This window comes from Parambassis ranga, chromosome 12 (genome assembly GCF_900634625.1).
Source record: "Parambassis ranga chromosome 12, fParRan2.1, whole genome shotgun sequence".
Classification (NCBI taxonomy): domain Eukaryota; kingdom Metazoa; phylum Chordata; class Actinopteri; family Ambassidae; genus Parambassis; species Parambassis ranga.
The window spans coordinates 8,635,045-8,645,937 of record NC_041032.1 but is presented as its reverse complement, the minus strand read 5'-3'; the positions used below and the strand labels follow the sequence as shown (position 1 = coordinate 8,645,937).

Genomic DNA, 10,893 nt, shown 5'->3' with positions numbered 1-10,893 from the left:
GCTGGTACAAGGTGAACTAGAAAAGGCTGAAGCAGGCCTAAAGCATTTAAAACATCAAAATTGATGCAATCAAGTTTTAACAGGAGACTTAAGGTCTTGTTTGAAAGCACAGGGTTTGTGCAGGTTGACATTCCGCAGTTACATTTCTCAAACTGAAGCAACCACATTCAGCCTGTTTATGAATGTAAAGTCTAAGGAGTTTCAGTTTGGGTTGACTTTGTCATTTCTTGGTCAGATGTGTGCTGATTTTTAATGCTAAGTAATACAGTATTTCTCATACCATTCTGCAGGTGTTCGTCCAGTGTGTACAGTAACTCGTATGCTAGTAAATTGAACTGTAGCACTATGTCCATCGAAATCATTTGAATGCTCCCCATTTTAGGGAGAAGCCAGATGCAAAATCATTAGCAAATACTTTGAAGTGGAAGGGGAAATGCACAAACAGCAATTACCTTGTTTTTACCTAAAAAATACTGCTTTTGCTTCTACGTTATTTTCAGAATGTGTTATTACTGGAGTTACATCTGTAAAAAGGCTAATACTGCATTTTAAATGGTTCATTTCTGTCTAACATGTAAAACAAAATTAAAACAGCATGGTTGTATATACATAATTGCAAAGTAAAAAAAATGGAAAAATGAGTAGTTTAAGATTAATATTACAGAATGATGAGATATGAAAAAGCAACGTCAGAACAAAGAAATGAAAGCTTCCCACTGGAAGTTATGTGACCAAAATGGCAACAGCAAATTCCAGGCTGAATATGATGCAGCCAAGAACCCCAGGCCCATATCACTAAGTCCAAACATTTCTAATTTTTTTTTCCTTTTTTTCCCAAAGATGTTGGTTCGAGGTAAGTGATACATTTTGGCCTCCCAACTTTACTCCTTAAAGTCCTGCTGCGCCCCTCTGGATCAATTTCTTTCTCCTCCCCTCTACTCGGGGGGTGCACCCAACCACTCACAGGATGCCGTAGATGAAGATGGCCATAATGCCAGCACTGATGAGGCCAGAGATAGGCACAGTCACAAACCATGCCATGAAGATGTTTCTGAACAGACGCCAGTCCACTGCCTTCCTTGAGCGCAACCATCCTACTGCCACCACAGAGCCCACCTAAAAACATAGTACACATCCTCCTTAAAATGCACAACTTCAAATAATATGTCTGCATGCATCTGCTGGAAAACTAAGGAGGATAAAGCTGCTCTACATTTGGACTGTCTACCAGACTGTTTACTGTAGCCTCCCTCACACTTAATACTCTCCTCGCCCTGAATTAACAAACCAGAGGCAGCCAGCTTACCTTGCAGTGGGTGGTGGAGACAGGCAGACCAATGTTTGAGGCAACCACGACGGTCAAGGCTGAGGCCAGTTCGATGCTAAAACCACTGCAGGGGGAAAAAAAACAGCACTCATGTCTATGAGCAGCCTACTAAATCCAAAGACTACTAATATCTGAGGAGGATGTGGTTTTAATGAGAAACAGTCAGTTTACTGTCTGTACCTTGAGGGCGTGATGGGGGTGAGGTCCCTTCCCATAGTCTGGATCACCCGGCGACCCCATACCCACAATCCAATGCAGATGCCTACGCCACCATACAGCAGCAGCCAAATGGGTGTAGGTTCACTTGAGGTCACGCTGCTTGTTTGGTAAACCAGCCACAGAGCTACTAACGGGCCAATGGCATTGCTGCAGAGAAAAAAATAAAGTTATTCAAACAAAACTGATAAGTAAAAATGTCAACAGCAACCTGATAACAGCATGACCTTCATCAAGGGACAGAACATACCTCACGTCATTTCCTCCATGAGCAAAGGATCCAAAGCAGGCAGTGAGGATTTGGAGGAACTGAAACAGCATGGAGACTTCTGGCTTGTCTGCCTCAAGCCCATCATCATCCAGAGAGCTTTGACTGCTACCTGCATCTTCCTTCGCCATCTCTAGTGTCACCTCACACTCTCCCAGACCTTCAGGTGTTGTGTGTTCTGCCACAGCATTGCAGTAGCTGGTGTAGCTGTCCATGCGGACACGCTTTCTTTCCTGACCACCGGATCCTGTGCTCTTGTCACCATCCTCGCTGGCACGGAAATCTCCTTCTTTGTGTTTGAAGTCACTATGCATACCAATGATGGCCATGGTGTAGGACGTATAGCTGTTGTTGCGTCGGATAGGTCGGTCACCCCCCTCGCCCATACAGTCGCCAACCTTAGCCAGATGAAGCTTGTGCAGTAGGTCCTTGTAGAGGCCAGAGTCCTTGTGGACTGTGTGGTACTGGCTGTAACCGTTGCTTGGAATTTGTGTTGGCCTGTTATTGAACTGAACCTGGTTGTTGAACTGGACTTGATTGGGAGAGTTTGCAGAGCTGTTGCTTTGCTGGACTTGTTGATTGTTGGGCTGGGTGTTTGATTGAACTTGTTTAGTGTCTGTAGAAAGGCAAGGAAACAATGTTTCTGTCACGTTAAGATTTTATAACGTGTTAAAATATATACAGTGCCATCTCTTAACATGCTTACCACCATTTGCAGTGCTGTAGTCTGTGTCATCAGAATCTCCAATGTCAAATGCCACCTTGCGTTCCTTGTTGTCGACATCGTCAGAATCTCCAATGTCAAACGCCACCCTGCGCTCTTCAGGGGCAGGGGCCTGGGGCTGAGCAGATGAGTCTTGATTGACAGCTGGTGCAGTAGGTGTGGACGTCTCCTTGCCAGTTTGTTTTAGGATTGGACAGTGAACCTCTGTAAGCTCTCTCTTTTCCATCAGGGGGCTCTCAGAGGGGCTGGAGGACTTGATATCTCCTAGTAGGGAAACAGTTGGGAGTGAGATATTACTTGGGTCATGTCCAAACATATACAGAGCACAGTAGAGAAATCCAAGCACAGCACATGTTTCCTTTCAACCTAAACTGCAGGGAGTTGTAAGAATTGCATAACCAGAGGCAGAAAAACCCTTGTCCTATAAATGTAACTTTATCTGTGTTCAAAAGTGAACCCTCATGTGTTCACAGGGTCAGATAAATGGATTACATGCAACTTATTTACACTACCACCAACAGCTTAACTTATGAAAGACGATAAGACTCAACACAACCCGAGGCCTCACATGACATTTGTTTGTGGTTTTAAAGTGAGCAAGATACTCAGTGTCTGTATTTTCTATGCAACAAGTTTAGGAGCTTTCAGAATAGTTAGCCACAATTACATCATAAAAAGCTGGTCAAATTGGTCCTTCACCTGCACGGTGCTCTCAATGCACTGCAAAAGCTATGTCAATGCCTTAAGTCAACCCTGGCTTATTTTAGTCAAGGAGGTAAATGCCAATTAGTGGATCACTACGACCCAATTATTTCAGCTTGTCTAATGGATAAAGGCAGATTTACACAGATCGCGTCTGGTCAGATAAACATGTGACATGGGATCAGTGTCCCATATGAAAATATATACATTTATTATATATACTACTTATGTATTTTAAACCAAGTCAAATACATGGAAAGGCTGTGTTGTGCCTAGAGGGAGTGTAAATGCACCAAGGCTAAAATAGAGTGCTCTTTTGACACCAGAATCACACTACAGGTGTGTAAATGCAGATTAATCCTGGTTTTTGTACTTTAATCTTGGATTATGGAACAAAAAAAAACAGCTGATAATATTTTCAGATTTTTCATTAGGGAAACTCCATTATAATCAAACAACCCTGAGCTACAAGGATTAACAGGAACTCTCACTGTAAATATCAGTGGTCAGAACAAACTGGTACATGGATTTAAACACCGAGTCATCAGGCCATACAAAAAAACACAACACACGAGAAAAACATAAATAGGACTTACGTTCAATCTTCTTCTTCAGTCGAGGGCAGACAATAAACCAGACCACAATGGCTGTCAGCACAGAGCAGGCCAATGAGATCAGCAGGATACCCCACCATGGGATCTTGTCAAATCCCAGCACTGAAGGATCACCAGGTGCCACACAGACAACAGCAAATAGAGAAAGGCAGTTTTAAAAAAACAGGCAGCAGGTGCTACCTTTCTTGGTGGACAGCACACAGTTACATTGCATAAAAACTTAAAATATCCAAATTACAACTAAGCAGGTTTAGGCATGATAATATCTGAGATTATATCACACCAATGAAGTTTCAGGAGAAATACATTTTCTTATTTAAAACATATTAAAATGACTAGTAATTACATATGTGTTGTCTTTTGAATCTACTTGAGAACATTACAAGCATGACTGCATAGCTTATTGTGCCACATGGTTTATGGAAAAGCATGTAGTACCAGTAGATGTGAACAGTTACATAACACCCAATAGGTGAAAGAGCACAAATGTCAACATGACCCCCTAGTGCCCAGCTAACAACGGCAGGTGGACAATCAGTTCCTTAAAAGGAAACCTTCCTTAAGTAGAAAGGAGGGGGGTGTCATTTGTCTGGGGCTGTTGGCTGTAATAAGGGCATCATCTTGCCAGGACTGCAGCAAAAATGGTGCAGCAGAGGTAGATATAGCGCAGTCCATAAAGTAACAATTTAAATTTCCCAAAGGGAAACGGTCATCTTTGGCGCATGGACACAGTGCAAGTCAGCAGTGTGGTTAGGAGAAAACAAAAGCACCACTTGAGGTGAGGTGACCTTGGCCACACATAATAAAATACACTTCCAGTTGCTTCGGATTGTTTGGGAAGTTTAAAATAAACAAAAGGAAGTGAGGGCTAAGGGTAAGCGATAAGTGTCTCAGTTGCCATGTTCATTTGAGCGCAGAGTCCACAGTGCACTCTCTCAACTCAGTCACACTGCAGCATGAGACTGCAGAGCACCTAAGTGATGTTTATTTAGTTACGCAATGGAAGCGCACTCCCTGTCCCTTTAGGACAGGGGAGGCATAAGAGGAAAAACTTGAAGGTGGCTCTGTAACGGCTAGGCCTCGTGCTCATGACTGCAACAGACTGGCTCACATGTGGTGAGACATCCAGAAACAGGTGTGGTTCAGTTAGACACCGAGTACTCGCACTCATCCCAGTTCAAGGAAACAGGATAAAACTCATCCCCAGAAACAGTGAAAGGTGCCCGCCACACAAAAGAATGACTTTATACCACAGTTATGCAGTGGGACAAATGGGACAGCACAGGAAATGAAATTTAACCACGTCTGGGTTCCAAACCCCTCCCTGAAAACCATGTATCCTGTAGCCTACATTACACAATAAAAAAATGTTTCCCCCCCATTGGTACAATATACGCAGCTCAGCACCAACCTCAATTACAATGACAGTTAAAGAGGCAGTTTATGACTCATGGGAAGGGACATTTAGTTGAGTGTCCTTGCTTTTGTATAAAGTAAATGCTGTACTTACAAATGATATATTAGGATTAAGTATCAGCCCAACATTCAGCCCTCACAATAAATAGATATCCACAATGCCACTATTGACAACAGAGGCCTTTGAGAATGCTTGACATTTTGTGTCCCTAGAGAAACCAACTCCACCGCGTGTTTGTTTTTCAGAGAGTAACCCAGGCAGAAAATTTCTATCCAGCTAGACACATTGAAGTTTATCAATTGAGGCTGGTTAGAGGGGGGCAAAATGTGCTGTAACTGTGACACTCAGCACTTTGAATCACATACTGGTATGCCACAACAACAAATATAAAGCAGGCTCTCTGGAATTCTGAGGACAGCAACAATTTGTCAAATGTAAGAAAACAGATCCTAATGAGATGCCTGGAAGAGCTGACAGTAGTTTTATATTGACTTGGGGAGCAATTAGTCTTCAAATTTAGGTGAAAAAACATTTGTGTAACATTTTATGAGAGTAGTGGTGACATTATAAATATGTTTCAGGGTCAATTTTCATGTTACAGCAAATAGGACTGCAGGGGAGTAACAGCAGCTGAGTGATTTATAGGGTGTGAAGAACCCAAGTCACACCAGGCCTCATCTGTAAAGGATCGACAGCTGACCCTCAGATTCTTTGGACCAAATTGCTGTCACTTTTGCACATGCTGACTTGAGGTCTCTGGCACTGGTGTATATATTAAGTGTAGGAATGTGCTGTGGGATGCCTGGTGTCCAATCACATCACTATACTAGCCTGTAGATCAGGGAACGCAGAGTCCTAGCACAGGAAAGCAAACATGCTGTGCTCAGTTTGCTGCAGATACTGCCGCTGCTGCTCTTACTGCATTATAGTGCATACATCAGCAATGCTAATGCAGGAGCTAGTGTTAGACTGTTCTCTGTAGGTTTTCCACCAGATATTCAAGCTGTAAATTGGGATAATGTATCAATTTCAAAAGTTCAATGTTGTCAATGTGTCTAAAGTGTAATTTCACACCTTTTAATGTGAGATACCCTATTAGAGGTCCTCATGTACAGTGTGTCCAGGTGTGAGGAACTTCACACAACTGTACAAAATGTGCAGTCTGACTAAGCAGGGTTATGGGCTACGCTGGGAGTGCAAGTGATCTCCTCTCTGTGAGTGATGTGCATGCACACATCAGCACACCATATCTGGTCAAACTCTGGCCTGTAGCCGCCATTTAACGGCCCAGGCCAGCTAACATCTTGAACTGTTAGGCCCTGTAGAGAGAAGAAAACAAAGGAGCAAAAATGGCTCATTTAATAAAAGTTTCTAAACGATTAAATTACCAACAACTTTTAAGTACTAAAATGTTAAAGAAACATGACATTTTGAGCAGAATTACTAAAACCAGACAACATTTTCAGCAACACCCTCTTTACTTCTCTTTTCCTCCACCATGTCTGAAGGACACAGACAGTGACGTCAAGAGTTAAGTGAAATCTTATTTCCATCTCCCTGTTGTGCTCCACTCTAAAGCTTCATTCCGGCTATGACCCACATAGAACCACAAGCAAGAGAGCCCCAAAAAACATGTTAAAATAAACACAGCTTCTGTGAAAACTGTAAACACAGTCTTGTTCCATCTGGAATATATGTGGGCATCCGGCTGTCTGAGGGAGCAGTTTATTTTAAGCTGTGGCTGTGGCCAAGCATGCAAAGCAAACTGAAACAATGATACTCACTTGGAGCTCCAGTAAACATGATGGAGAACAGGTTGATTCCCATGGTGATGGCATAGAAGACAGGCAGGGCTTTCAATCCGTTGGGTACTGGGTCTTTCTGCAGACAACACAAAGTACCAATTCAAACATACAAATTCCACTGTAAGAACAGATATGCCCATTCTGTTGTCAGGTTACAGCTGATGGGACAAGGACATGGTGGTAATCTGAACCAAGTGTCGATAAGGAAGTGCTTCAGACAACAAGCCTTTTCTTGCCATATAAGAAACATTTCCCCAATTTCACTGTGGGTGTGGATCACCACAGGATAGTGTTGAAATGATATAAAAGGCATAACAAAGCACATGCCAACAACCTGTAACAGCAGACTTACCTTGTGTAGGATGAACATGCGCACAAAGTAGAATACAACGGCTGACATTATTCCAGACAACAGTGGACTCAGGAACCAGGAAGCAACTGTAAAAGGAAATAAATTGGATCAATTTATAGGAATATATATATATATAAATATAAAAATACAGCATATTTTATCATAAAAAACACAAATCTCATCCCAACTGAGGCACTACTCCAGAAAACACATAAGCCATACAGACACTTTTTACTAGGAACTCAAGAGTCATGTGACAATGATTCACAGAATGTCTGCACTTCCTTGAATTTTCTTTCAGGTAACACTTCCTGGGAAACAATCCTCACAGGTCAGGTTTGAACAGAAAAACTGTCAAGACCAGTTTTTTTGCTAGAAAAGCTAGCCTGTTACTGTAAAGTCTTCCTACTCTAATTTACAACACTTGGATACTGACCTAGATATATACAGTCCCATACACAAACACTGGCAAAAATAGCATAATAACGCAGCATTATCGGGCAAACAGATGCTTAAACAGAGTATATTAGTATAATTACCATTACAGTCATCTACTCTGTTTAAGCACCAAATACTAAAGACATTTCCAGGTCAGCTGATTAGAATGTCCTGCTTACCAATACGGAGGAGTTCCAACCACCTGACTCCCTGCTGGCCTTTGGCAACCAGCGAGAAGCCAATAGTAGCACCAACAATGCAGTGTGTTCCAGAGATGGGGAGCTTAAGGAAGGAGGCGGCCAGCTGCCACACAGCAGAACCTAATGGGAAGAAAGAGGGTGAGCAACCAACCTCTAGACATAGTCTCAGTTATTTTACTCACATTTTCAGACATTTCAAGCAGCCCATTTAAAATGTTTTAACATGAAACTATCTGTAAAATCAAGGTAATTAAATGATAATTAGATATAACCTGTCCATGGTGTTACTGTGTTATAGTACGGTCACATGCCCTAAATGCCAAGTTGTGCTCACATGGTTCAATGTCCACAAGTGTAACTACATTAATGATAAGCAGCAGATACTCACCAAACATGGCACTGACAGATCCGGCCATCAATACATGCTCAGAGCCATTGTACATGCCCACGTCGATGATACCCTTGCGGATGGTTTCACTCACTTTGGCCCCAAGAAGCACTGAACCCAGAGTCTCAAACACTGTGGCCAGAATGCAAGCCTGTCGCAAGGTGACCACTCCAGAGCCCACAGCTGTGCCAAATGAGTTTGCAACATCATTGGCACCCACAGAAAAGGCTAAGATGAAGGCGATGATGAAGCCAACAATCAGTAACCACATATACTCAGTCAGAGCAGTGTTGGTAACCACCGCTGCTGTACTGGCCAGGATTATTGCAGTCGCAGTTGTAGAGACCATGATTGTAAACTATATAGGAATTACTTCACAATCTTAAAGGGAATGAATGCCTGTCAAAATAGCTATATGGTGCTATTTCGCAACAGCAGCTAGTAAAATAAAGAGGTACAAGGTTAAAATAAATAAGTAGCTTTATTTAGGCCCACCTGTCTTAACAGGATTTTTAAGAGCAGTGCAAATTTGTGAAGATGTTTTTCTGGAATTTACCAGAAAACAATAAAGTTAAGAGGTATTATAAAGATTTATTGCTATCCTGTAATTATACTAGATCTGTTGCTGTTTTTTGGGTGCTGTGCTATTAAGCAGTGTGAACAACTGGCCATCGTGCAACTATGACTGCAGATGAGCAGGGGTACATCCTGAAAAAGACAAAAACACAGAGAAAGGGCCTGCCTTTAAGAATAGTTTCTTCACAAAAAAACACATTTTATTAAAAACACAATAGAGATAACACAGACCATGAGGACGGTTTTACACTAGAAGGGAACGTCTTTTAGATAGCAACGTAGAAGCAAAGGCTCGGACCGGAAGGAGGACCTCGGGTTGCTGGCTTTTCAGAAACCATACAGGGAAGCCATTTTTAGTAGGTGGCGCATGAAACACTGTGCTTAGATTTCACAAACGTCATTATTTTGATCAGATAATTCGTCTATCATATTGTTTATTTCTGCTCGGTGAACGACTATGAACAATTTATACCGCTGTGAGATAAGCGGCGCCGTTATCTAAAGGAGACGTTACAACGTATCCTACGTGTGCACGTGTCGTCACCCATTCATAGAACACCGCATACACGAGCCCCGTCTGTTCATGTAGCTTCACGCGCCTGTAACACAGAAAGAGCTCGACCGGTCTAGACTTTAAGTCTTTAATTTGATGTTTGAACCGCCACAGCGGCTGCTGTGTACATTATCCACTCTTTCAATTATGTTTGACGTGGTTTGCCGTAATAAGGGGACGCGACCGGATGTGACTCAACTTGGGGAAGAGAAGCGGCACCGCCAGCTGACAGAGCGGCAGCAGCCGTCGTCGTGTCTTTGTCGGGCTAAATTAATGATCTGCCAAGAATGTGCCAGACAGATGGTCAATACAGCTAATGTTGAGTTTGAAATAGGAACACAGATCACACTGGTTCGCGCTAAGCGTTACACGGTCCTTCTGTTAAGGGAAGCTCATAATCAACCCCGGTAATCCATCTTAGCTCAGAATATTCAGCTTACAATAGGCGTCTTCCTTTTGTTATCTGCCATATAAACATATCATTAGACCATCAACTGTTCTTACTGCGTACAATACGGACATTTTAGCATTCGCTCTGCGCTAACATCGAACTACGGTGTAAACATTAGCCAAACTCGGTTTGGTAAACAAAAACCTTTATTCCAACACAAAGTCCAAGTTAAGAGACTTACCACACGTTGCAGTTGTCAGTACTGTGAAGAATTCCGCTTGCTAGCTAGAAAGCTAATTAACGCGCGCACAGAAACGTTACGATAGCGCGCGCGGGATAATGAAAACTTAAAACTGATTATGAAATTTAGCCCCCTTCAAAAAGCTGCCTCAGGATGAAAAAAAATAAAGTGTATCAAAGGCGATATTTAAGTCTATCTGATTCGATATGAAAAAATCCGCCTTCTTAGGTCCAGAAAGGTCTGTTTGAATGAAAGCTTCTCTGCCGCATGTGTGGAAGTGATCGAGCCGGCTAGCGGAACAGGGAGGAGGGAAGTCTTTATTTTATTGGATACACCCTTCAGGAAGCCCCGCCCCCGGCTGTCAAAGAGGATTCACGTGATGGATGCGTGGCTGTAACGTGCAAATACTGGGTAAAAGGAGCCTTTCCACAGAACCGAGAGACACTTCATAGAAGTCTTCTCTTCCAACATGACTGTTCATATCTCTATTGTCAATAATTCATTGAGTTCACATACCACAGAAAAATCTGCTGCAGGTCTATTATCACGACTTAAAAAACCATTGTGATTTTTTTTGTTACAAAGAAGGTACATTACTTATATTTGCCCATTATTATTATCATCATTATTATTATTTAAAATTACATTTACAAGGAAGGCTCGAGAGCTATAGCTTAATAT

General features: G+C 42.3%; 1 protein-coding gene across 1 annotated transcript; it reads right to left on the bottom strand.

Annotated features, from left to right (window-relative positions):
• Nucleotides 1-509: 509 nt before the first annotated feature.
• On the bottom strand, nucleotides 510-10,527 carry slc20a1b (solute carrier family 20 member 1b). The gene is made up of 11 exons (XM_028417224.1): nucleotides 10,213-10,527; nucleotides 8,452-9,159; nucleotides 8,043-8,183; nucleotides 7,426-7,511; nucleotides 7,053-7,149; nucleotides 3,834-3,953; nucleotides 2,518-2,799; nucleotides 1,794-2,427; nucleotides 1,508-1,693; nucleotides 1,307-1,391; nucleotides 510-1,116 (listed from the first exon to the last, which is right to left on the bottom strand). Exons 2-11 carry the CDS (start codon nucleotides 8,798-8,800, stop codon nucleotides 961-963), a joined length of 2,136 nt encoding a protein of 711 aa, XP_028273025.1. The 5' UTR covers nucleotides 8,801-9,159; nucleotides 10,213-10,527; the 3' UTR covers nucleotides 510-960.
• Nucleotides 10,528-10,893: the final 366 nt, after the last annotated feature.